The 24461-nt window shown below is 43.5% G+C and overlaps 1 protein-coding gene across 3 annotated transcripts; it reads left to right on the forward strand.

The window, feature by feature from the left end:
• The first annotated feature begins 2100 nt into the window (after nucleotides 1-2100).
• Nucleotides 2101-23761, forward strand: NXPE3 (neurexophilin and PC-esterase domain family member 3). Of its 3 annotated transcripts, XM_021541425.3 has the most exons (8): nucleotides 2101-2247; nucleotides 4590-4639; nucleotides 6100-6181; nucleotides 6536-6748; nucleotides 12706-13466; nucleotides 15068-15141; nucleotides 18391-18597; nucleotides 19463-23761. In XM_021541425.3, the coding sequence occupies exons 4-8, from the start codon at nucleotides 6656-6658 to the stop codon at nucleotides 20011-20013; spliced, it is 1686 nt and encodes a 561-aa protein (XP_021397100.1). In that variant the 5' UTR covers nucleotides 2101-2247; nucleotides 4590-4639; nucleotides 6100-6181; nucleotides 6536-6655; the 3' UTR covers nucleotides 20014-23761. The 3 variants fall into 3 exon arrangements, with proteins under 3 accessions (XP_021397100.1, XP_021397099.1, XP_085430691.1); XM_021541424.3 differs by lacking the exon at nucleotides 6100-6181; XM_085574565.1 differs by lacking the exons at nucleotides 2101-2247; nucleotides 4590-4639; nucleotides 6100-6181; nucleotides 6536-6748 and adding an exon at nucleotides 6766-7442.
• Nucleotides 23762-24461: the final 700 nt, after the last annotated feature.

The raw sequence follows: 24461 nt of genomic DNA on the forward strand, positions 1-24461 counted from the left end.
GTTTGTCTCAGGGAGCAAACCAAAATATTCCTCAACACTTGCTTATAATAAATAATGGGTTCAGTAGTCCCATATATATTATCAAAAATACTGTGTTTTATTGATTTTTTTGTTTTTGTTTTTGTAGGTAAAAGAGAGGAGGGCAATGGAGCCAAGTGCCCAGCATAACTTCATCTTACTGCATATAATTCTGGAAAAAAATAAGGAAAGACTGATTATTTTTCATTATCCAGCTTTCTGTACTCAGAATAACTGGCAAGTGATTCTGGTGTGATAAACAAGGAGGGATGTAAAGTGAGCAGCAGCTGCTACAGCTGTACTTCTTTTGGCACTAATGGCATTTAGATGTTGCATGGTGATGAGGTGGAACAGACCTCACTAATGCCATTGACTCTCAAATAACCCAAACACCCTTTTACATGGGGCTTTCTGTAGAGCATGGGGGCAAACACAGAGAAATTGGTTTCTGGCCTCTCCGCAAAAGGGCTTACCATGTTAGAGATTAGAAAGGCATATTTGATTCATCATTAGGCCTTCATCAAGACTAAGTATAATGATAACTGAAGAATTTATGGAGAGAAGTAGTGTGGGGATCACTTCCCATCTCTGAGGGGAGGTGAAATGTAAAATGTGGCAGAAGGTAGCATAGCAGTACCTATTCCTTTAGAAGTAGCAGGTTTTCTCACTGTTGTCACCTTCTGTACCTTCACCCCAACATCACTCCAGATGTATTAAGAGATGGGATGATGCTTGGCATTTGGCACGTGAGTTTTGCATTAGGTTGCACTTTGAGCTGCAGAATTTGTAGGGGAATTTGATGCTCATGAAGGAAGACTGAAGAGAAATGAGACTGCTATGGAACTGATAGACTTTGTATATTGAGAGGGTAAAAAAAATCAGTACCAATTATAATTCAAAATACTGTGTTTTTAATGTGCTCTGCTTGTACAGCCAGATGGCTTTCAGTTCTTGACCTACAGTGCATAATAGGAATAAAAACTGGTGCCTGTTGAGATTTTGCCTCCTATCTCTACCAGGTAACTACTGTTGTGTAAGATGAAGAAAGGAGAAGAATAGAGGTAAGATCACTTCTTCAAAATAGCTACGGCTGATGGGGATGGAGGCAGAAGACAAAAGCAGGCAATTTCTAGCGGCTAAAATACTGTGTTCACAAGAATATTTCAGCTGCTCTGTCTTGTTTCTGGTTTTAAGCAACTCACACATTCCTTAGTGAAAATAAGCTCAAACCCTTAAGCTGTACTCATACAAAGAACTTCTGGCAAGTGAGCATTTTGGCATTCCCAAACTTATGCAGCGTTTACCAAACTAATTAGAGATGTCCTGCGGATTGCAAGTGCCACCCGGCTGTGGCGCAGGGTGCAAAGCTCAGCGCTGTGTGCGTGTCCTCAGCAAGCATCCCGAAGCGCTGCCCTTTGTGCAGCTGCGTGGGCTCCCGTGGCTGGGAGATGGTTCAAGCCGCGATGGTTCGGGTCAGAGCTTCTCCCGTGGCTGGGAGATGGTTCAAGCCGCGATGGTTTGGGTTAGAGCATCTCCCGTGGCTGGGAGATGGTTGGTGTCAGGGCTTCTCCCGTGGCTGGGAGATGGCTGGTGTCAGGGCTTCTCCCATGGCTGGGAGATGGTTCATCTCAGGGCTTCTCCCGTGGCTGGGAGATGGTTGGTGTCAGGGCTTCTCCCGTGGCTGGGAGATGGTTGGTGTCAGGGCTTCTCCCATGGCTGGGAGATGGTTCATCTCAGGGCTTCTCCCGTGGCTGGGAGATGGTTGGTGTCAGGGCTTCTCCCGTGGATGGGAGATGGTTGGTGTCAGGGCTTCTCCCGTGGATGGGAGATGGCTGGTGTCAGGGCTTCTCCCGTGGATGGGAGATGGCTGGTGTCAGGGCTTCTCCCGTGGCTGGGAGATGGTTGGTGTCAGGGCTTCTCCCGCGGCTGGGGACCCATGCCAGGCCATAGCGCCTGGCTCCTCCCCGCAGCCTGCTTTCTTGGGCTTCATTCCCTGCGGTGGCTCAAAAATTCGGGCCGGTGGTGCCGTTTCTGTTGTGTTTTGCGTGTTTCCCTTTTCCCCCGGGCTGGAGGCTGCGGCAGCCGCGGCGGGGCGGGGCGGGAGGAGGCGCGGGGCGGGCGGGGGGCGGGAGCCGGGAGCCGGGCTCCACAGCCGGGATTTTACAGCCGAGCCGCTCCAGCCGAGCTCTCACCGCCGCGGGCCGGGGCCGAGGCCGCGCCGGGGCCGCGGTGAGGGGGCGCGGGTGGCGCGGCTCTCCGGGCGGGGGGCGCGGGCGGCCGGGGCCCGGGCGGGAGGCGGCCGCGGGCTCCCGGGGCCGGCCGTGCCCTGCTCCGGTCCCCCATCCCCGCGCCGGGTCCGCCCGCCCGCAGGGCCGCGCTGCCCGCGCCGCTCGGGCTTCAGGGAGGCGGCGGCTGGAGGTGCTTCCTGCCGGTCCGGGGATGCTGGGGCTGCCTTGTGCCTCCTCCCGGGGATGCCGGGGCTGCCCTGTGCCTCCTCCCGGGGATGCCGGGGCTGCCCTGTGCCTCCTCCCGGGGATGCCGGGGCTGCCCTGTGCCGCTCCCCGGGGATGCCGGGGCTGCCCTGTGCCTCCTCCCGGGGATGCCGGGGCTGCCCTGTGCCGCTCCCCGGGGATGCTGGGGCTGCCCTGTGTTTCATCCCGGGGATGCTGGGGCTGCCCTGTGCCTCATCCCGGGGATGCTGGGGCTGCCCTGTGCCTCCTCCCGGGGATGCTGGGGCTGCCCTGTGCCTCCTCCCGGGGATGCTGGGGCTGCCCTGTGCCGCTCCCCGGGGATGCTGGGGCTGCCCTGTGCCTCCTCCCGGGGATGCTGGGGCTGCCCTGTGCCGCTCCCCGGGGATGCTGGGGCTGCCCTGTGCCGCTCCCCGGGGATGCTGGGGCTGCCCTGTGCCGCTCCTCGGGGATGCTGGGGCTGCCCTGTGCCTCCTCCCGGGGATGCTGGAGCTGCCCTGTGCCTCATCCCGGGGATGCTGGGGCTGCCCTGTGCCTCATCCCGGGGATGCTGGGGCTGCCCTGTGCCGCTCCCCGGGGATGCTGGGGCTGCCTTGTGCCTCATCCCGGGGATGCTGGGGCTGCACTGTGCCTCCTCCCGGGGATGCTGGGGCTGCACTGTGCCTCCTCCCGGGGATGCTGGGGCTGCCCTGTGCCGCTCCCCGGGGATGCTGGGGCTGCCCTGTGCTTCCTCCCGGGGATGCTGGGGCTGCCCTGTGCTTCCTCCCGGGGATGCTGGGGCTGCCCTGTGTTTCATCCCGGGGATGCTGGGGCTGCCCTGTGCCGCTCCCCGGGGATGCTGGGGCTGCCCTGTGCCTCTCCCCGGGGATGCTGGGGCCGCCCTGTGCTTCATCCCGGGGATGCTGGGGCTGCCCTGTGCCGCTCCCCGGGGATGCTGGGGCTGCCCTGTGCCTCTCCCCGGGGATGCTGGGGCTGCCCTGTACCTCCTCCCGGGGATGCTGGGGCTGCCCTGTGCTTCATCCCGGGGATGCTGGGGCTGCCCTGTGCCTCATCCCGGGGATGCTGGGGCTGCCCTGTGCCTCATCCCGGGGATGCTGGGGCTGCCCTGTGCCGCTCCCCGGGGATGCTGGGGCTGCCCTGTGCCTCATCCCGGGGATGCTGGGGCTGCCCTGTGCCGCTCCCCGGGGATGCTGGGGCTGCCCTGTGCCGCTCCCCGGGGATGCTGGGGCTGCCCTGTGTTTCATCCCGGGGATGCTGGGGCTGCCCTGTGCCGCTCCCCGGGGATGCTGGGGCTGCCCTGTGCCTCTCCCCGGGGATGCCCGTCCCTCGGCAGCCTAAAAAGTGCCTTTGGAGCGATAAACCAGAGCTGCGCGGCTCGCACTGCCGGCAGCGGCGCTTCCTGCTCGCTGACCGTCCGTGGCTCGTGGTGCGGCTCCGCTCCCGTGTTCGCGGCCCCGGGAATGTCACCGGGCTGCGGGCTGCCAGCTCCCAGAGGAGCAGGGCGGAATCTGCGAAAAGCAGCCAGAAATCGGGTTTTCCGTGCTGGCAGCCACGCGAGCATCGAGCCCCTGTGCCCCAGTGACACGGGCATCGCCGGTGGTAGCGACTCCTCTGTGCCTTACATGACAATTTGGAGAGGTTGCACTCGTATCTGCCTTTGCAAGGTTGTTGGCTTAGAGAGCTGCAGGGATAGAGAGCTGACAGGAATTGGCAACTCGTAAAAAAAACCCAAAGCAACAATCCTGTAATGGAGCATGCGGCATAATTTAATGACGTATTCATAAAAATGTCATTAAATGGGTTTTTGTTTTCAACATTGGGTAAAATGGGGCTTGTGGCAACATGGAACAAAGCTGAGAGAAGCGATACTTAGCAATAAATAGCAGAAAATTCAAGGGCACAGCATTGAAGTTTAAAAGAATAAAATACTTCAACAAAATCCTTGGGTCATTGTAGAAACTAAAGTGATTTTACAGGTAAAAAGTCATAACTGCCATTTTATTTTGTGCCACTGTAAGCAAACCGCCAATGTATAAATTTTATTAAGAAATATTTGTGTGTTTTTCTATACATGTATTTATTTTTTAATGTATTGTTTCCAAGGTTATCTGGCCTTTTGTGTGGATGGCTTCAGAGAACACTTCAGGAGTAGGGTAAGTCCTAAGGCTTTTTAGTGTACTTGTGGGCTTCCCTTATACAAAAAATGAATGGGATCAATTGTTCACCAATTGTGATGAAACTGGCAGTATATTCACCCTTTATCATAAAGAAAGCTCTAAACCTGTACATTTAAATATTTTGGGGCATGTGACATCTACAGAATACAGAAAATTTTGAATAAAAATATATGGAACAGTGTTTGTGGTATTTTTAGGCATCTGAAATGACATGAAATTACATCTGAAATTTTAGGCATATGAAATTATGTTACATTTTCAATGTCTTGTGCTTTTCAGTGATGTGGAAAGAATTCTCAGCAACAGAACTGAAAGTTCTGGTTTTGTCTAATGTGTTTGTTTTTCTTCCTCAAAAGGACATATATGTCCTTAAATTAGCATTTTCATGTACTCTAGGTATATTTAATATCAATTTACGACCCAAGCTGCTGTTTTATGCAAATTTCATATTAGTGCAGAACCGTTCCAACAAAGCTGCATTTTTTGTGGCATTTTGATACTTTCACTTTAATGGATGTCTTGCTCTTTCAGTGCTAGTACACTGGTCAGAAATACAATCTCTCTAATTCTCAGCAAAGCATTTGAAGTTATAATCCCTATAATCCTTGTAAAGCAATTTGATGTGTAGTCTATTTTGAGGCTGTCCTGGTTATACCAGTAATGTATTTCAGTTTTCTAGCCTGTGTTGATTTGATAAATAATTTTTCAATCTTGATATTTAATGTATCATTATGTTTCATTTAAATTTACACAGCATTTTTCAAATAGTCTAAAAACTATAGGTACAATATATTATATTAATTGTATAAATTCTCAGTTATACAATTTATATAAAGTTTTACAAAGTTTATATAATCATTTGATTGTGTTGTTGCACTTGGTGCATGGTTGTATGACTAATCCTGCTTTGAGGATATTGGGTTTGGAGAGATTGGTGTCTTTTGAGTGTCTCTCCTTGCCATCTGTTTTCTGTTTCCAAGTTTAGAGCTTCTGCAAGAACAGTACCCTTCTTGCTTGCAAAAAGACTGCATCAAAATTGTCCTTCTCAGAAGAAAAGGAAGGTTTAAGAGTCATTCTCAAGCATTGAGAACTTTATCAGTGGCTGTTAATTCTGTGATTTTATAGCAGATCAGTCAGCAAGCAACCTTAAAGGAACAATATTGTATGGAAGTTAAAGCTTATGAAAGACAGTACTATTATTAGATTTAAAGAACCAGAAACACTGAATCCCAACAGATTGTATTCTTTCCAGAAGTTTTTTTTTTTATTTTTAGAGCTGCATATCAGTACCTGAGATAAAAGGAATGATAAAAAGCAAAACAGGGAAGATGTAATTTTACAGATGTTGCATGAAGCTAAATTTTAGTGCTTTTGACTCTCTTAGGTATCTCTTCTTTAATGCTACAGTTGATTTATTTTCCCCTCTTCCCAAACAGAAAACTGGAGGAAGTTTTGTCTTGCTTATCTAAATTTGTTTCAGACACCAGTGTTTAACAACTTATTGGAATGTGTAAGCAGGTAAATGGGAGATGTCCAAATCCACAAGTTTCTGCTATAAAAGCTAATGGGAGATGTCTCAACCCATAAATTTCTGTTTCAGTCTGGTAATGTCTGGATGGTGGTGGTGTGGCCTAACAGATAAATAGGGTGGTGGTTATTTGTTTTTATGATAAGAGTTTGCTTTGGCAGATCCAAGAGATTTATGTAACATGATAGATAGTGCTGTTCAGATTAGTTCCACAAAAACAATCTGTGTTGACTGCTCTATTGTGCTCGTTATTGACCCACCATTTGTCAGCTTTCGGTGCAAAACTTGACTTTAGTTCTGGTAACATTTTGGGACTTAATTCAGTTTTGCAAATGCACTTGCAGGAATGAAGTGGAAGTCAAGTGAATTCTCTGGTGCTCTGCTGGGACGAAATGCCATTCCTGTTTGCAGTGAATGGAAGCCATGGCAGTGTGTAACATGGGAGGGAAAGGCACGGATGGACCATGTGGCGTGACTCGTTCAGGCTGCAGCTCTTCTGCCTGCTCATGGCAGTGCTGGCTCTTGTGGTGCTGGTCCATAACTTCTTTCAGTTAGAGGTAAGTGGAGCCTGTTTCTTCTCCAAGCTGGCTTGAGCAACATTATTGGCTTTTGAGTGTAAGGCTAGTATTATCTGACTGACAGCATTTAGCTATAAGTTGGAATCAAGAAAATTCATAGTTTGGGGAACAATAGGTGTAGAAGGTGTATTGTCTGACAATAGTTGAAGGCATGTCTGGATGTATATATTCCAACATCCTCCTCAAAAGGCTGGCATCAGAGTTAGCTTGGACTGCAACGGGATATTTTGACTTTTGACCATATTCAAGGGCACTCATATTTCGCAACCTACCTAGGCAGCCTGTTGCAATGCTGCCTCCCTCTTAGAGGAAAGAATGTTTGCCTTATGTGCAACAGGAAGTTGCCTTTTATCTTGTTAGAGTGTACTTTAACTCCAGTTCCTCTGTGACTCCCCTGTGGGTAGTGAAGGACTGCAGTTAGACTCCCTTTTAGTCTTCTCCAGAATTAAAAAAGATGCTTTGGTTCCCTTAGTGTCATTCCAGTTCCCTAATCATCTCAAGGGTTCTTAGCTGGGCTTGCCAGCTTTAGTCTGGCATAGGTTGTCCAAAAATCAGACACAGTGTTCTAGGTATGACTTCACCATGGTCAAGTTGAGGAGAACTCTAACTTTGCTCAATCAGCTGGTTAGGATCTTGTTAATTCCTTGCCACTGTGCTGTTCTGCTGATACATGGTAAGTTTGCTGTCTCCTGGAATCCCTAGGTCTTTTTCTGCAGAGCTGTTACTAGCTTGTTCATCTTCGCCCTGTACTGATGCATTTTTTATTTACCTTTCCCTCTTTCCCCTTTTCCCTCTGCTGTGTAAATCTTTACACTATAACATGCAACTCTGACCCCTTCTCTTGACATGACTTTTCTGCATGGACATGCTCCTGTATTTACCTTGGCTCAGTTTTCCAGGCAGTCTAATACAGCCATTTATGCTGATTCTTTTCAGTCAGAGATCAAAGCCAGAAAAAATATTATAAAGCTTTCACAGAATATCTGTAACCAAATCTGTTCAGGCTCTGGAAAGAGAGTTTATTGTTGGTTACTGTTGAGAATGTGTTTGTAAATGCATCAGACATACTTTTCATCCCCAAGTCATCCAGCCTAGCTGGCTACAGCTCAAGATTTAAGGCAATTGTCACCTAGTGTCCTTTCTTTTTTTACTTTTCATGTTAGAATGTTTCCTCTTAATTTCTTAAGCTACTAAAGACACCCTCACAGTAGCCATGTGCATGTCAGAATTTTACTTTCCTTATCTTGTGTTTAAACCCCTCCCCCCAAAAAAAAAAACCAAGCTGTCCACAAAAAGTTTGGTAGCCAGCTTATTATTTGCTTTGCTTTTTATTATGGAATAACTATTCCCTTGAGGTCACATAGTTGATCATATAGTACCAGAAGAAATGTGGTTTTATTTTATTATAATCCTTTTCTGTGAGTATAGCCAGACAGATAAAATGTACAGTAATTTTTTTTTGTGAAGTATTAGGATGTTGCTCAACATCATGTTTGCAGGATGCATGAGGGTTTGGTTATTTGTACCAGTGGCTTTAGAGTGACAGAACAACTTTGGGATAGGTTGTTTTATTTAAAAGCACCTAGAAGAGAGAGTGTATGGGGAGAAGCTTCTTGCCAGGACAGTGTATGAAATCAGATAGCTGAAATTGAACAAAAGAACTGTGTAACAAAGCTTTAAATTCTTACTGCTAAGCTGCAGGTGCCTACAAAAGATAACTTTATCTTATTCCAATTATTTCTGGAACATTTGACTGCCAGGTGATGGCTTTTGAGGACTGGCTTTGACACTTAGAGTACTTTAGCAGCTACTTAGTGCTGTGAGATGGTAATGATAGAGAACTGATTTCATGTCTGTCACAGACAACAAATAAAGTACCTGGAGTGTAAAATTACTGAATATAAGATGACTTACCTTTCAGGAATTGGTATTTGTTCAGATTCAGATGCTGATCCCTGGAACTTTTATTTCCCCACTGTGCCTGTTGCCTGGGAATCTCCTGTGCTGTTTCCTGCTCTAGTGACAGTGACTTCTGCATGTCTGCAGCAGCTGCTCAGGATGTATCTGGCCAAGGCAGGAGGTAACAGCTGCTGGAAGATACTGGGCTTTGAGGTGGAGTTCCCCTTTTCCAGCAGCAATGGAAATGCTCAATGATTTCATCAGGCACCTCCATTGTGGTGTTTAACTGAGGACAGGTGTTCACTGCAGATCTTCCCAAGTACTCTGTGACCCATCTAGCATATTTTTGAGAGCATTATTGCCTGGATTAATCTATATGTTGTATCTAATTTTTGCTTAGATGGCAGTGAGAATGCCAAAAGCTGAGGAGATGAGCTGAAACTTCCATTAGTTCTCATAAAAATACAGCATCCTTTTTTCCTTTTTATGACATCTCTAGTGCAGGAACTGCTAGTGGATTTATTTGTGCTTAACTGACATGTAATCTCTTCTGTCCTGCCTGTGTTACTTGGCAGATAGCCATTAAATTACTTTGTGGTCACAATTGGGTTTTGGTTAGCTTCAAAATGCAGTAAATTAAAAAAAAAAGATAGAAAAAGCCCCAACAAAACAAAACAAAAAAACCCTAAACAAACTCCTCCCACACAAACAAAAAACTCTCAAACCCAACAAACAAACAAACAACACCCTTTGGGAATTGCACTTAAAAATACACAATACCTTGAATGGAGTATACATGGAAATAAGCAAAGCAGGTGTTATCCAGCATGGAGCCTGTAATGAACACTAAAAGAATGTGTGTCATAAAGGAAGTGCACTCTTGAGAAATGCTCGTTATCTCTTTTTCATAAAGGAATTTTGTTTAGTTGAGCTACTGACTACAGTAGAAAGGCCTCCATTGTCTCAGGATGACAACACAGGGAGCGAGAGAGGGAAATGCCAGGAGGGAGCAGGAAATGGAGTGGGCACAAACTGAGCTAATTATTTACCTCAGAGCAGGCCTTGTGTATCCAGAGGGGCAGGAGGACTGAAGTGCTTCTTTGGAGCTGAGCCTGGGAAACACTTAAGAAAGGAAGATGGTTTGGAAAGCTTTTATATTCCAGTCTGGGATCATTGTATTAATTGACTGAAGCTGTATTAATTGACTGAAGCTTTTTCTGCCTTTACTGGCCAAGAGAATCTCTGCAATATTTTCTCCTGTGAATAGCATACATGGTCTAGCTTATTTTCATGCATAAGCTTATAATTCTGCAGCAATACAGGGTCCTGGTTGGGCTTGAGAGAGGGCTGTAAAGATGAGCAAGGATGCTGGAGAAAGAATGCTCCTTCAGGATGTTGAAGAAGCTCTGCTTTTACCTTCAGGGAGCTTCCCTCACAGGCCCCTTGAAGATAGAATGAGGAAATGTTTGTTGTATGATCTCTTCTGCTTAGTGGGACATAACCTGGAGATGTTGAAGTGGCAGTGCTTGTGCTTGTTCTCAGCTGCATACAAGTGAAGAGCTTTGGCCTTATGCTCTGCTGCAAATCTGTGTAGGTGGACTGATTTGGAGACATCAAACCATATTCTGTTTTCTGATTGAGTTTGTTGGCTTGTTGTTCCCTGCACCCTTTCCCACTGAAAGATACAGGTATGCCCCTGGAAAAACTTCAGAAAGCCTAGCTAGGCCAGAAATGGCATCTCTACATCTCTGACAGAAATACTGGGTTAAAAACCCCGAGGCAATTTATAGAAGATTAATAATAGGGATGCATAAAATTTTAAGCTCTCTTACATAACCATCTCTTCTTAATTTGAAAGGATTTGTTTTTCCCATGTCCACCAACCCAAAGTACCAACCTCTGAAGAACCAACTGAAACCAGAAACTTTCTCTTGGGACTTTACACTGAAAACAGCAATTAATTGTAACACATATTCTCTCTTTCCACTTATCTTTAATAAAATGCATAAATATTTTTGCTGAGACATTGTTTGTGGCTTATTGGTTGCATCAAAATATACAGCTAACTTTTAAAAATATTTCATGCAGCATTTTCTGTTTTATATATATATATATATATATATATATATATTTATGCATGAGCAAGTGAAGGGAAGAAGTTGTGAAGTATCCAAAAATAGAAACTTGGCTTAATTCAAGAATTCATTAAAGTAGAACTGTGCCTGAGATTCACTCTCAACTTTGGCTGAAATTTACTGGACTAATAAAAGTAATGTGCAGCATACATCTGCAGCTTGGCTTGCTGCAATGGAAAACAAAAATGATTATGAATTATGGCCTTCAGGGAAAATTTGTTAAATCCTGGGTGGGAATATAAAACAGAAGCTAAAGCTTATCTTATGATGTTAACATCTGGTGCATAGATGGGTATATGTCAATTTATGTTTTAGAGCTACAGTGTAGCAATTTAAAGTTTCAGTCATCCTACATCCTCATGTGCTCATCCTCTTACTCTAAAGCTGATCAAGACCAATTTATGCCACTGACTTCAAAAGTCTATATGTTTCTATGGCTTGTTAGGTTTACCTATCTTCTGAATAAGTATGTTGAATCTCAGTGTGGTTCAAATTATTTTAAGACACTGCTGTTATTTCCATGGCTTAAGAATGGTTTATAACAATGAATAAGGCTTTAATATGAGTGTTGTGACTTTTAGTACATTACTGAGCAGTTAGTTAAGGAGGAAGTAAATGGCAAACACTGGGGTATTGGTAAGTACAATGGTATTTTTAAAGATTTCAAATAATTTAGTTTGAATTTTTTTAGCAATCTTTCAAATCTAAATGAGCATATCATCTGATGCTATGTGAATGATACACTGTATAATTTTAATCTTTGCTTGAAAAACTATTCTTCTTTATGAAATAGAACTATTGAGAAAGTATACTATATATACCTGGTAATTAATTAACTGCTGATTCTGTGTGTGTTTGAAGGGGTTTTTCTTAATTTGCTGATTAGAAGTCTCATGGGTACCCCTGGAGTCTTAGACTGTGCTATTTTTAAAATATTCCTAATGCAAACCTGCAAAATTATGTGATATCATAAAGAAGATGGTATCTGCAGTCATTTGCATGTAAATACAGTTTTGGACACTGATATTTTTGCACAAAATGCAGCTTTTTCAAGTTGCAGCAGAAGTCTCCTCTCTTAGTCTAGTTTTGAATTTAAGTATTTTAATTTTTAAACTCTTGTGTGATTAGGGGATGCTTTGCTTGCTGTTTCATCTGGTGCTAGAAGCAGACGTGTATAGATTTTTAAATCTTATAAATAAACAAGCAGGTTTTTTGCCTGTTTAATCCTAGCTTGTGCTGCACTATTCTACTTGCCAACTGGCTCATGAATTCATTGTCCCAGGAGGATCTGGGCTTTTGTTCTTTTATTTCTTTTCATGTGTACTTTACAGGGAAGCATGCATTTCAGATAATAAGCCAAGAAGCGATGCGAGTGTGACCAGATAAATGACTGCAGCTGCTACATGCAGCAAACCTCTCTGGAAGGCATGTGCAGGGGGTGCATCAGCTTAGCCTGCAGTGTAACATCCCAAAGAAACCCTATTTCCTTGCATTATATGAGACAGCTATTAGAACACATGGGGCAGCTATTAGAACTCATGGTGCTCCAAGACTAAAATGTTCCTGCAGAAGAAAATGTGAGTTAGAACTTAACCATCCAACCTTTTGTCATTTTTTTCCCACATTGCTGATATTTAGAGGGTGTACTGGTAGCTGAAATGCTGCCATACACCGGATGTGATCTGTTTAAATGCTTATTTGCCAAAGCAAGAGAACTACAGGTTGTCCACCTGCTTCCTTAGAAATCCCATGCTCGAAGTAATAGATTTGGGTCTTCTAGAGAAGTTGCTTCAAAGCTCTGCATAGCAAAGCCCAGTTCTTGGGATCATTTCCCAACAAAGCATCCATTATTCCCAGTGTTTCATTTCACAGCGCAGCTTCAGGTCATCTTTTTCTCCCCAGCACCTGGATGATGACACAGTTTCCGGATCGAATTGGATTACAGAAAACAATGTGCAGCATTCCCTGTCGCAGACAACCAAAAGCACCAGGAAGCCTTACTGTGGGGACACGCAGCAGCCCTTGTCCAGAAGGGAGCAAGCGGAGCAGGAGTCGCTGCTGGCTGCCATACAGTGGCCGCAGCCCCCCGAGGGCAGAGTCGCCTTTGCACAGAGCACTGACCCTGCACACAGTGACTTCGTGATTGTGAACCCCAGCAGGTTCCTCAGGGTGGGGGATCAGCTGGAGGTACTCGTTCGCATGAAGGATTTCCAAGGAAAAGCCAAGCAGTATGGCGGAGACTATTTACAGGCGCGAATTCACTCTCCCGGGCTGAAAGCTGGAGCGGCGGGAAGGATTGTAGATTGCCATAATGGCCTTTACAAAATCTTCTTTACCTTGCTTTGGCCGGGAGAGGTCAAAGTTTCTGTGTCACTCGTCCATCCGAGTGAAGCAATCCAAGTCCTCCTGCGGCTGCGAGAGGAAAGGCCGGACAGAGTCTATTTCAAAAGCTCTTTCAAGTCCGGCAGGTATTCAGAGACCACGGAGTGCAACGTTTGCTTGCCTGCAGGCCTCCCAGTCTGCAACTTCACAGATCTCTACACGGGTGAGCCCTGGTTCTGTTACAAGCCTCGAAAACTGTCCTGTGCCAGCCGAATCAGCCATGCCAAAGGTGGATATCTGAAAGGTCTTCTGACACAAGAAGAAAGCCTCTTTTTCCAAAGGTTTGTATGTTGTTGAATTTATATATATTCAGTCAAGTTGTTTTGTTTGTTTATTTTAATACAAACATTAGCCTGTTGCTTAAATATGCCACATTGCCTTAGAGGAGGAGTGGCTCTGCAGGACCAGGTGTTTGGTGTGAGTTGTTGAATAGTCTGTTCCCCTCCATTCACATGTGCAAGAATCTTACACAGCAATCTTAAAGGAACTTGACATGTAGTTCTCTTTCTGTGCTTGGAATTCAACCCTACTGAATTGCACAAGAGCATGCTGTCTAAATCTGGTGGTGGTTTGTGGGGGTTGCTGTTTCCTTATTTTCTGTTTCCATACCTACACTTGCAATATTAGTAACAATGCTTCGAGAAGTATTTCTGTCCAAATATAAACTACCCAAAAAGGGTCCAGGTTTTAGACTCATTTTTACAGAAATTACCAATTGTTTTTGTCCACATCAAAAATTATCTCAAATGTGTCCCTTGTTACTCAGTATGACTTTCAAATCTTAGAAACAGTTTTCATAAAGAAAACACCTGGTGGAACAAATTGCTGAGCAATACCCATGCAAATGGAAATGATCTGTGTATGTAATTTCAAGTGTCAAACTAAATTAGTTTCACAGTCATGTTTTATTTCTGCATTCAACATTAAAAGAAACCACCCAAATAATCTCTTAGTGCCTGGGTATGTGTGACAGAACTGCTTCTTTATGAAATTACACAGCTGAATTTAGATAAAGTTAGTTACTGTGTAGTGTCAGATTTGTAGTTATAGGCTAATGCCTCGCTCTACAACAAAATGTAGGAAAGTCTTTTGGCATAATGTTCACTTGAGGCCTAAATTGGGAAAGATTTTAGAGCAGCAGCTCCAAATAGTTTAATTTAGGAAAGCGTGTGTGCATGTTCATAACCAAAACAAGAAATAAAAAGTAAGTATCAGTAGAATTTTTTTTTGGCTGTTCTGTATCAAGTTTGTAAATGGGTCTTTTGACTTTCTTTGTCTCTGCCAGTCCACCAGTAAAATATAGCTTATATTTATTGGTGATGTTTCCATTTGGGAATGGGAAAGATGTTTTTCTTGGTTTAGTTTTGATTGTTCAGCTCTGAGATCCTTGACCAAAGTGGCTTAAAGAAATCCCACATAATTCTGAAATGGAGAAAAAAAAATAGATAAGGATTCTCTTCAAAACAGTAGAAAAAGACAGAACAAGATCTTATTGTCAGTCAGCTGGGGCTGCTGCTGTGGCCCTGTAGCCTTGCAGGAGCTTGTCCCCACAAGTTCTGCAAGCTGGAGCATCTTTGGGGCAATTCCCCAAAAGCTTCCTGCAGACCTCTGACAGCTGGGTTGCTTCGCTGAGAGTTGTGTCAGTACAGCGTGTACAAGATTTGTGTCAGTGCCATGAAATGTTGAATTTGGATCAAGAATAGTGATGGTGGTCTCAATGTAAATGTGGAATGAATTCAGCTATAGGAAGTAGAGTAAACTTGGAGTAAAAATTCATACTGTGTGCTTATTTGAAGTGGAGTAAGAAAACAATGAGATTTATATTACCTTCAAGTTTCACGGTAACTCTTACAAATACTGCTGTGTTCATTTTTTGTTCAAGTGATGTGAATATCAAAAGGCCAATACTCTCCAGTGGACCCGATTCAGTCATTGTAAAGCCCAAGGCATTTACAGGTAAGGTGAACTGCATGAGATCTTGTTTGTAATTCATAATTAAATTTATAAAAAGAACAACAGGCGTCAAATAATTTGGGTTTTTTTAGCATGGAAAAAAAAAATCAGTATTAGATTTCTATGGAGATGATGAAGGTTTTTGAGTGTTAACTGTAATACAAGTTCAGAATATTTTTCCCTAAAATTACATACATAAATGGGATTTTTAGCAAAAAAAGAAATCAAAATAAGAGAGAAGTTTGTTCTCTTGGCCAAAAATGTATTTTATTTCCCCTAGCATTTACTCACAGTGTAAAATGTCTTAGAGTAACTGCTTACCAAACTCTCAATCTAATGAAAACAGCTGTGTTCTGTTTCTTAATTTCTTTCTTTATTAAGGATATTGTCTAACAGATTTTGATAACTTGCATTTAAGTATTACTATAGTTTGTGTTACCACAGGATGTCAGAATCTTCAGTTCTGGGCTAGAACCTAATTGTTCTGTGCCCTTTCTAAGAATAAAACAAAGTCTGTACTAAAATAAATTCAGAGGTTTTGTCTCATTCTTATCCAAAAGCAAGCTTTTTATGCTTCTAAAAAGTCTGCATATAATGTGATACACAGGAATTATTTATTAAATAAAAACTTTTCATATTTTTTCCCACAAGGTTATAAGACACTTTTAACTTAGAGTTAGTGACCTGAGCAATAAAATCTGAACAGAAGGCAATTTAGAGAATTTCTTGCTTTTAGTTTTACTGTTCACTGAAAAAATGCAGTTCTGCTAGTAGGCTTGCAGCATTTTACCCTCCACCTCGTTTCTTTGTCCAGATCCTTTAGCTGATGTGTTTTTGTTGCTTTTTTAATCCTGTATGTTTCCTGACAGAAACTGCTGCAAATTCAAAATTTGATTGTCACCCTTCTTCCAGGAGCTAAGAATGATCAAAGCCTGCCAACAATGTGGTGACAATTAATGCTAGGTTAAAAAGGGTTGGTAGGAGTAGCACATTTCCTCAGGGAAATTCCTTCCAAGTAAAGCAGTCTCTGAATAAACTGAACTCATTGGTGTACCACTGTGAGTGTGTGCATTTGTTAGGACTGATGCCACACACAAAGTCATTGTTCTGCTGTTGTTCTTTTTGTTCTGGTTTTTCTGTGTGGTGGTAAATGTAGATCAAGTTTTTTAAAACCTTTCTTTTTGTGACATACAAGATGGTTTTTTTCTATCCTTGGTTTTTAACTTCAGATTGGAGATTTTATTCTCTTTTATAAAATCTCAAAGTAAAGGCCCGTTCTGAATTCTGGGCCAAAACTGGTATGATACTATACAGAGTTGAAATGTTGATTTACTGTGGGACACCAAAAAGTTGTTCTAGTTTTATATATATAAGAATCCATCTAAAAGGTAAAAAATTGAATTTCTTTTGCATCAAAACTTAGAGTCAAACTCAAGTTGTGAATTCGCATTATGAATTAATCTTTAACTGCATGACCATGTGAAGGCTTTTTTTTTTCCTTTCTCCTGTTAATAAATATTGGTTGAGTCCACATTATTAGCTGAGTTTTTTTTTTTTACTTCTGTGTTCCTGCTGTCAGATTTAAAGAATCATCCAGAGATAGAATTTACTGATGGTAATTGTAATTATATTATTTCTGTTACACAAACATAATAGTAATTTGCTTTTTAGTTTCCCTGTGCAGTCTAAGGAGGTTAACATCCTCTAACCTCTAAGGTTAACATCTACTAATACAACATGCAGAGGATATTGAATAGAAAAAGAGCTGTTAGAAATGCTTATTAGGAAAGATGGTTATTGGCTGTGTGTGCTATAATGAAATATCTATCAGAGGATGCTTTTGGGCCCTGGCATTCCAGTGCTTGTGCTTTTACATAATTTGAACAGTCCCAGGCATGATTTTGGCCATGGCAAGGTGTGCTTTATCAAACAGCTGAAAGTTAGGACAGGGCATGGCCGGGGAAGATCTCCATGCTTGTCTAGCTGAGGTATTTGAATACACAAAAATGGGAAAGGAAGAACCTGAAACAACCTTATGGAATTTTGATGTACCAATATCACCCTGGTTACTACGAGAAATATGGCAATATTTGGCTAATATAACCATGAGATTGCAGCTTCTCTTCCTGTAATCTCCTGTAATCCAAATTTTCTTGCGAGGTATTGCTCATTTTATGCAAGTTTAAAAGGCATCCTATGGAACAGAGCTTCCCTAATGTGTAGCTGCTCCTCAGGGGGCTGCCAGTCCCAGGAAATAAATGGGGAAGGGGGCTATATAGCAGAGAGAAATTACAAAATCCATGGAATCAGAGACTCTTACAATGATCATATTCATATAACATTTTTGGTCATAGCTTCAATTCTGGCATTTTCTGGGTTTGGATTACTTATGGTTCAGACTTAACTCTTGTAGAGTGCCAGGATATGTGTTACTCTGTAGGAGCAGCTTTTTGGGTTTTGTTTTGGTCTGTTTGGGGGGTTTGTTTTGAGGTTTTTTGGGTGTTTCTGTGAGTGTTGCCGGGCTGTCCCCGCCGAGCAGCGCTGCCGGGCGCTGGAGGGCAGCAGCGCCCCGCGGGAGATGCTCCGCTGCGGAAGATGCTCGGCCCCGCGGACCGCGGGAGATGCTCCGCTGCGGAAGATGCTCGGCCGCGGGAGATGATGCTCGGCCGCGGGAGATGATGCTCGGCCGCGGGAGATGCTCGGCCCCGCGGACCGCGGGAGATGATGCTCGGCCGCGGGAGATGATGCTCGGCCGTGGGAGGTGCTCCGCTGCGGAAGATGCTCGGCCGCGGGAGATGATGCTCGGCCGTGGGAGGTGCTCCGCTGCGGAAGATGCTCGGCCGCGGGAGATGCTCGGCCGCGGGAGATGATGCTCGGCCGCGGGAGATGCTCGGGCGCGGGTGATGCTCCGCTGCGGGAGATGCTCCGCTGCGGAAGATGCTCGGCCGCGGGAGATGCTCCGCTGCGGAAGATGCTCCGCTGCGGGAGATGCTCCGCCCCGCGGGCCGCGGGAGATGCTCCGCTGCTCTCCCTGCCTCCGCTGCTGGTGCCGGGCGAACACCCGCCACCGAGCGCTTCTAGCGCGGGGAGAAAGGTGGCAGATGCGTTTGTACATCAGCGGCAGAGATACCGCTTAATTTCAACCGAACTATAATCGGCCACTCGGCTCGCGTCGGCAGTTGCTAATTAGGTGTGAAGATTATGGAGGCTGCTTTAATTGCATGTTAATTTCAAAGGATTTTTCTCTTCCAGATTCAAGCAGTATGGGCAGAGCTGAAGATCCCACAGCTTCCCCTTCTGGTTATTATTATGAAGACCAGTGGAGGTCCAGAACACATTGGATCCATAATTTTAACAAATCAGATGATATAATTGAGTGCTTACAAGGAAAAGTAATCCATTTGTTTGGAGACTCCACAATAAGGCAGTGGTTTGAATATTTGACAGCATTTGTTCCAGGTAATTTTTTGTTATTTAGCTTTGTCCTTAAGGTCCCTTGCAAAGCCTTATCTCTCACATCTCAGACACAGAGCTGGTTTCGACAGTGACAAAACAAAGGAAGAGGAAAGACAAAACCTCATCAGAAGCCCTGGCAGAGAGTCAAATGTTTGAGCAGACACTGAAAACGTGTAAACCTTGTAAATGGGGCCACCAGGTATCTGTAAAGTTGTCCCTGTAACAGGACTGCTGCTGTAATTGTGAGTTAAGGTCCCACCCAGGGAGGCATGGCAGGAAGTCACTTGAGTTGCCTCTGTAAGGCCTTGCAGCATCCCAGCCACAGGAGAGATTTTGGAATGAAGTAGCAAATTACCTCCATTGCTGTTTATAGGTTTGGGGCCTTATTCAAGTTTCTTAAGTAGAAGAATTTCAGTAGACAACTAAATATTCCCCTCTCCCTCATCCCTTTTCCCTGAACCGCTTCAATTGTGTTGGATTATAGTTTTTGAGCTGCCTAAATTCCTGCAACTTGAGGTAATCTTTAAATGTAATGGAGTCCTAAAATTGCTAGAAGGGTTCTTGGGAACCCTGGATTCGGAGAGTAACAATGACTATTCGGAAAATTTATTTTTCACAAGAGAGAAAGAAATAGTTTGGGAAGCTTGGAAAAGACATTGACAGCCTTATGAAGTCCAAATGTGCTGTCCTGCAGGTTTCAACACCCACATACTCCACTCTGAAAAATGATGCCCACCTTCTGTTTAATTTCAGAGATATGTTCAGATTTCCTTACCTACTCCTGCTTTGCCCCCGTGGCGCGAGCATCTTGTTGTCAGTTTGAAGTTCTTGTGCCACCTCTCGCTAACGCTTGCTCCCGGGCTTTCAGATCTGGTGGAGTTTAACCTGGGCAGCCCCAAGAACGTGGGCCCCTTCATGTCGGTGGACCTGAAGCACAACATCCTGCTGAAGTTCCGCTGCCACGGGCCGCCCATCCGCTTCTCCACCGTGTTCAGCAGCGAGCTGCGCTACATCGCCAACGAGCTCAACAGCATCGTGGGCGGCAGGAACACCGTGGTGGCCATCACCATCTGGTCCCACTTCAGCACCTTCCCCGTGGAGCTCTACATCCGGCGCCTCAGGAACATCCGCAGGGCCGTCCTCCAGCTGCTGGACCGCAGCCCCAAGACTGCAATCGTCATCAGAACCGCCAACGTTCAGGAGCTGGGGCCAGAAGTGAGCCTCTTCAACAGTGACTGGTACTCCTTGCAGCTTGATTCTGTCATGAGGAAAATGTTCTCAGGAATTGCTGTGCACTTTGTGGACGCTTGGGAGATGTCTGTGGCTCATTACTTGCCACATAACCTGCACCCTAGTGAAATAATAGTTAAGAATCAAATAGATGCATTTTTATCTTATGTGTGCCCTCTGCAAACTTAGCACAAATGGGTATCCCTATGTCATCTTTTGCTATAGCCTGAGAACAGTTGCTCTTTCGAGCTGTGGAATGAGGCTGGATGATGTGGAGGAGCTCTGGGTACTGTACTCACACGCAGGATAAGTAGGGTGGCCTTAAAGTCTGGGTAGCTGTGAAGGGTGGTAAAGAGGAGTTGACTCTTCAGGCTGTATCTTCCTGCAAGGTTGATTCCTTCAAGCTTATCATTCATACCTGAGATTATTAGAGAGCACCTTAAATTAAATTGGCAGGATTCAATAAGAGACTATTTGGGTTATTAGCTTTACTAGTTTTCTGCACTGTACACTTAATCTAATCCCTGTGACACTGATTCTGTTGCCAGGGTCTTGTTGCTCAGAACAGTGTGTGAAACCTGGGAAGGATTTTGGGAATGGTCTTTCTCTCAGCATTCCAGAGCTTAAGGGATGTCTCCTCCAGTTGTGTGTCAGAGAAGTACAGTGTCTATTCTTGTTTCAAAGTCCTAATTAGAAATGGGAAGGGAATGTACCAAAGTCACCAATAAGGAAGCACAATCACAATATCTGTAGAATTAAGGCATGAGGAATTTGCTGAAGTTTGATTGAGCACCCTAGTTAGGTACCTTTGTTCTTTACAGATGGCTGCTAATAGAGCTAATAGCCATTATTTTAGTTTGGTTTCTTGTACTACTGAATATCTTTTGAGCTTTGATACACTGTCTAGTTCTTGATTTATCATTAGCAAGGATATGTGTGTTTTACGACCTCAGTGAAAACACTGTCTCAGGCAGTTTTTTACAAGTTCAAGTTGCAGGCTGTCCTACTTGAAGCTTAAAGTATTTTCCAGTGAAAGTGTTTCATTTGCCAATGGAAGTGTTTCATTTGCCATGGAAGTGTTTCCTTTGCCATGAAAGTTTCATTTGCCACGGAAGTGTTTCCATCCCTGCGCGCTGCTGACGCTCCTGCCAGGCCAGGCTGGCTCTGCACACGCGCTGGGGACGGGAGGCAGAGTGCCCCAGGGTCCCTGTGTGCTGTGGCAGTGGTGGATGAGGCCGTGCAGGGACTCCTCTTTGGGGTCTGGCAGCTCTGTCATTCTTCATGAACTTCCCTGCTGCCAGTAGAAGAGGTGGAACACCCTGCACCCAAAGTCCAGCGTGCCAGGCTTGCCTTCATCTATCTGCTTGGCACTGACCCAGGCTTGCTGTGCCTCTGCAGCCTCCTGGCCTGGCATTTCCTGCTGCTTGTTTGATTGAGCCTGTCTACAGTTTTAACTAGAAGCACTTTGAAAACAGCTTTTATTAAAGTCAACTCCCAAATGAAACAGCTGGGAAGTGTTCCATGCTGTCTTATCTCTGGTCCCACTCAGGCCAAAGCCAGTCTTCACTGGTTTGTGTCAAAACCAAGTCATGTCTTCGTGAGCAAACTGAGAGGATTAATAAGGCAAATTGGCAGGTTGCACAGAGTGAAATGATCAAAATATCTTTATGCTAGAAAAGTTTCACCCCTTGTTAGGTTTGCTGCTCTCCTAAGGAAGTTTGTGCCCTTACTGCCAGAGCCTTAAGAGAGCCAATGCTGCCAGCTACAGCAACAGTGTTTCTTACAGTGTTCATTTTACAGGGCAACTGAGAAGTAATTGAAAAACAAATATAAATTATTTCAGCATGTAAAAGGCATCAGTACTATCCATCTCTAAACTTAACAATTTAAAAATGTTTAAACATGTCTGGAGGAATTGTGTACACTGAAATAGCACCTATTCTTAGCTTTTCAAATATGCAGTTCAGAGGTCAGATTTGCTGGTTCCTACTGACAGCTGCCTCACACAGCACCTGCCCATACATTAGCATTAGGTAACTGTTTCTTACATTAATATGGTAATGGCAATTTATCCTCTGCTAAAAAGAGGCCACACCAATTCAGGTCTGGGAAAGTAAACTGCTACAATGAAACATGAACTTTCATCTTTTCCAGTTGTGATTTTTATAATAGGTAAAGGCTTTCATCCTGAATAACACCTCTATCCTAATAATGCTCATGGAAATAGGACTTCAGACTTCTTTGAAGGAAACTACTTAATTTGTGGACTGACCATTAGATTGAACTCCTAAAGCCACATTGTGTGTGAAAATGTTGTGGCTGCATGTTTCTTCTCTGGGTGTTGTAGTGCTTGCTACTGCTCCTCAACAGCAGCTTTAGATCACTGCTAGCTACCGAGCACCGAGAGAGAAAAATATTCTTTTGAATGCTTTGACAGTTGAGGGAAAGAGGACAGAACTGCTATTAGAAAAGGTGTCTAATTGCCTTCTGGTAGAACCTAATCCTTTAGATTAATTAGATTAATTTTTAATAACAGATGAACTAACTTATCGGTAATGAACTTCAGGGAAATTGCCAGTTGATTTAGAATGAGGGTCAAGATTTTATTTTTTAGGCTCTGAAATAGACAGGGAAGAGCAAAGAAGAATCTGAGGGTCAGGTGATCTATGAATGATTTTTCATTTCTCATCTTGTTACCATCTATCTCATTATATTACCAGTTGTATATGTATGGGATATGCAAACACAGAAGCAATAAAATATTTTAAAATCAGTTTCTTTAAACTTCTAAATGGATTCTACTAGGGACTTAGGTTAAGGTGTTGGTTATTTTTGAAGTTACTTAATGTGAAACAAGACTGGAAAGGAATTTCTCAGCATCTGTTAAGGATCTTCCTCAACACGTAAAAAATTAATTCACAAGGTTTTCAAAGTCCTGTCTTCCCTTTCCTTGTATTTTCTTCCTTTGAAAGGAAGAAATTGTATTATTTTGTATACTTTCATTCTTGTACTGATAATTTTGATTATTAATCTTTAATTAGATATTTTTTATTTTTTAATTTCTTATTCAAAATCCAGCTTTCTCAAATTCCAGTGAAAGAAGATAATTTTATTGTTTTTATTAGAAGATATCAGAGTAATTTATTTGTAAAATAAGTAAACTCCATTTTATATATATTAGTGTTGCGCTGTAATATTTTGAGTCTTGTTTCTCATGTGTATCTTAGGCTGATTTCTTCCTTCTAGAAATTTAGTAAAAATGTCAGTTGAATTGTTGATGAGAAAGGAGGATAAAAAGCAAAAGCTTCCCTTTATTCAAGTTTTCAGTTGCTTCTAATTTCATCTGCAAATGTAGCACTGCTTAATGAGATTTAAATTACCATTTTTCATTGCTTTGCTTGTTATAGGTAAGCAATGAAAAATGGAAACTTTGCTTACCACAAGTGTCTGTACAGTTTTTTATGTACTGCAGGTGACAATTTCATGGATACATGACAAACACGAAGGTTTGAAGTTGCCTTCTAGAGGGGTGGAGGATACTGGGTTTTGTTTTGGTTTTGTTGCAGAATTGTGGGTTAGAATATTCTTCCATTCATGACAGTTTAATAAACAGCAAAAAAACTTCAGTCACAAATGTGTTTTGCATTTGTAAAGCACTTACTCCTTATGTCCAGATCATTTCATATATATTTAGATTGTTTGGAAAGCTCTCACTCTTGGGAGAAGTGAAGAACTCTGTATATTAGAGAAAGAACTTGTTTTCAAAGAACTTGTTTTTTTCTAATATATGTATGTTGTTGTAATGCTTACAATATACAGAAGGCTCTACTGTCTTGTTTCCTGATGTGATCAGAAAAACAATTTAAATAGCCAAAAAGCTCAGAGAATGAAAAGTTCCTAATAAAGAGGGCAAGTTTACTTCAACCGTTTAATCTGATTTAGTCTCGGTTTATCTTGTTTGCTGTAACCACGCGTCCTTTATATTTTTATAGCTGCATAGTAATTCCCTTAGCTTACCTATTATACTTTGTGCTGTGTGTTGGGTAGGAGTTTCACGCTATCGTTTACAGATTAAATTCGCTCCAAGTAATTTTTTATATGTGATTTGTATTTGGAGAGGGGTGATTTGTACTGGCATGAGACCTGCCACTGAGCACCCCGATGTTTCCCTCTGTTGGTGTGTCAGACCCGACACATAATAAAAGCTTGTACCTAATCTAGGCTTCCTTCTCCGAGGGCTTTGCAGCCTGACTGACCCACAGGACATCCTTAAACCACTTCATTTAGAAAAAGGGTGAAGAGCAGGTGCAGCGTGGTCATTGCTTCTCTATCTTGTGAGCAGTTTTTATTTAAATCGTGGGAGAAAAATCGAGCTGTGTCCTGTGAGTCAGAGTGTTCAAGGGCAGTGGGGCTGTGTGGAGCCCAAGAATGTGGGGATTTTTAGAATGGGTTTCAAGGGGGTACAAGATGGAGGGATTTGGGCTTGTCCTGGCCTTCTCCTTTGTCTTGTCCTCCATGTCTTGGTGTGATGGTGACACTTTTCTATTGGTTTAAGGTAGGGATTCAGTCTGACATAGGTGATGGGAAATGGTGAACAAATTGTAAACATATACATGTAGTTTTGAGTATATAAGGTG

The sequence above is a fragment of the Lonchura striata genome, chromosome 1 (assembly GCF_050655825.1).
Source record: "Lonchura striata isolate lonStrDom1 chromosome 1, ASM5065582v1, whole genome shotgun sequence".
NCBI lineage: Eukaryota > Metazoa > Chordata > Aves > Passeriformes > Estrildidae > Lonchura > Lonchura striata.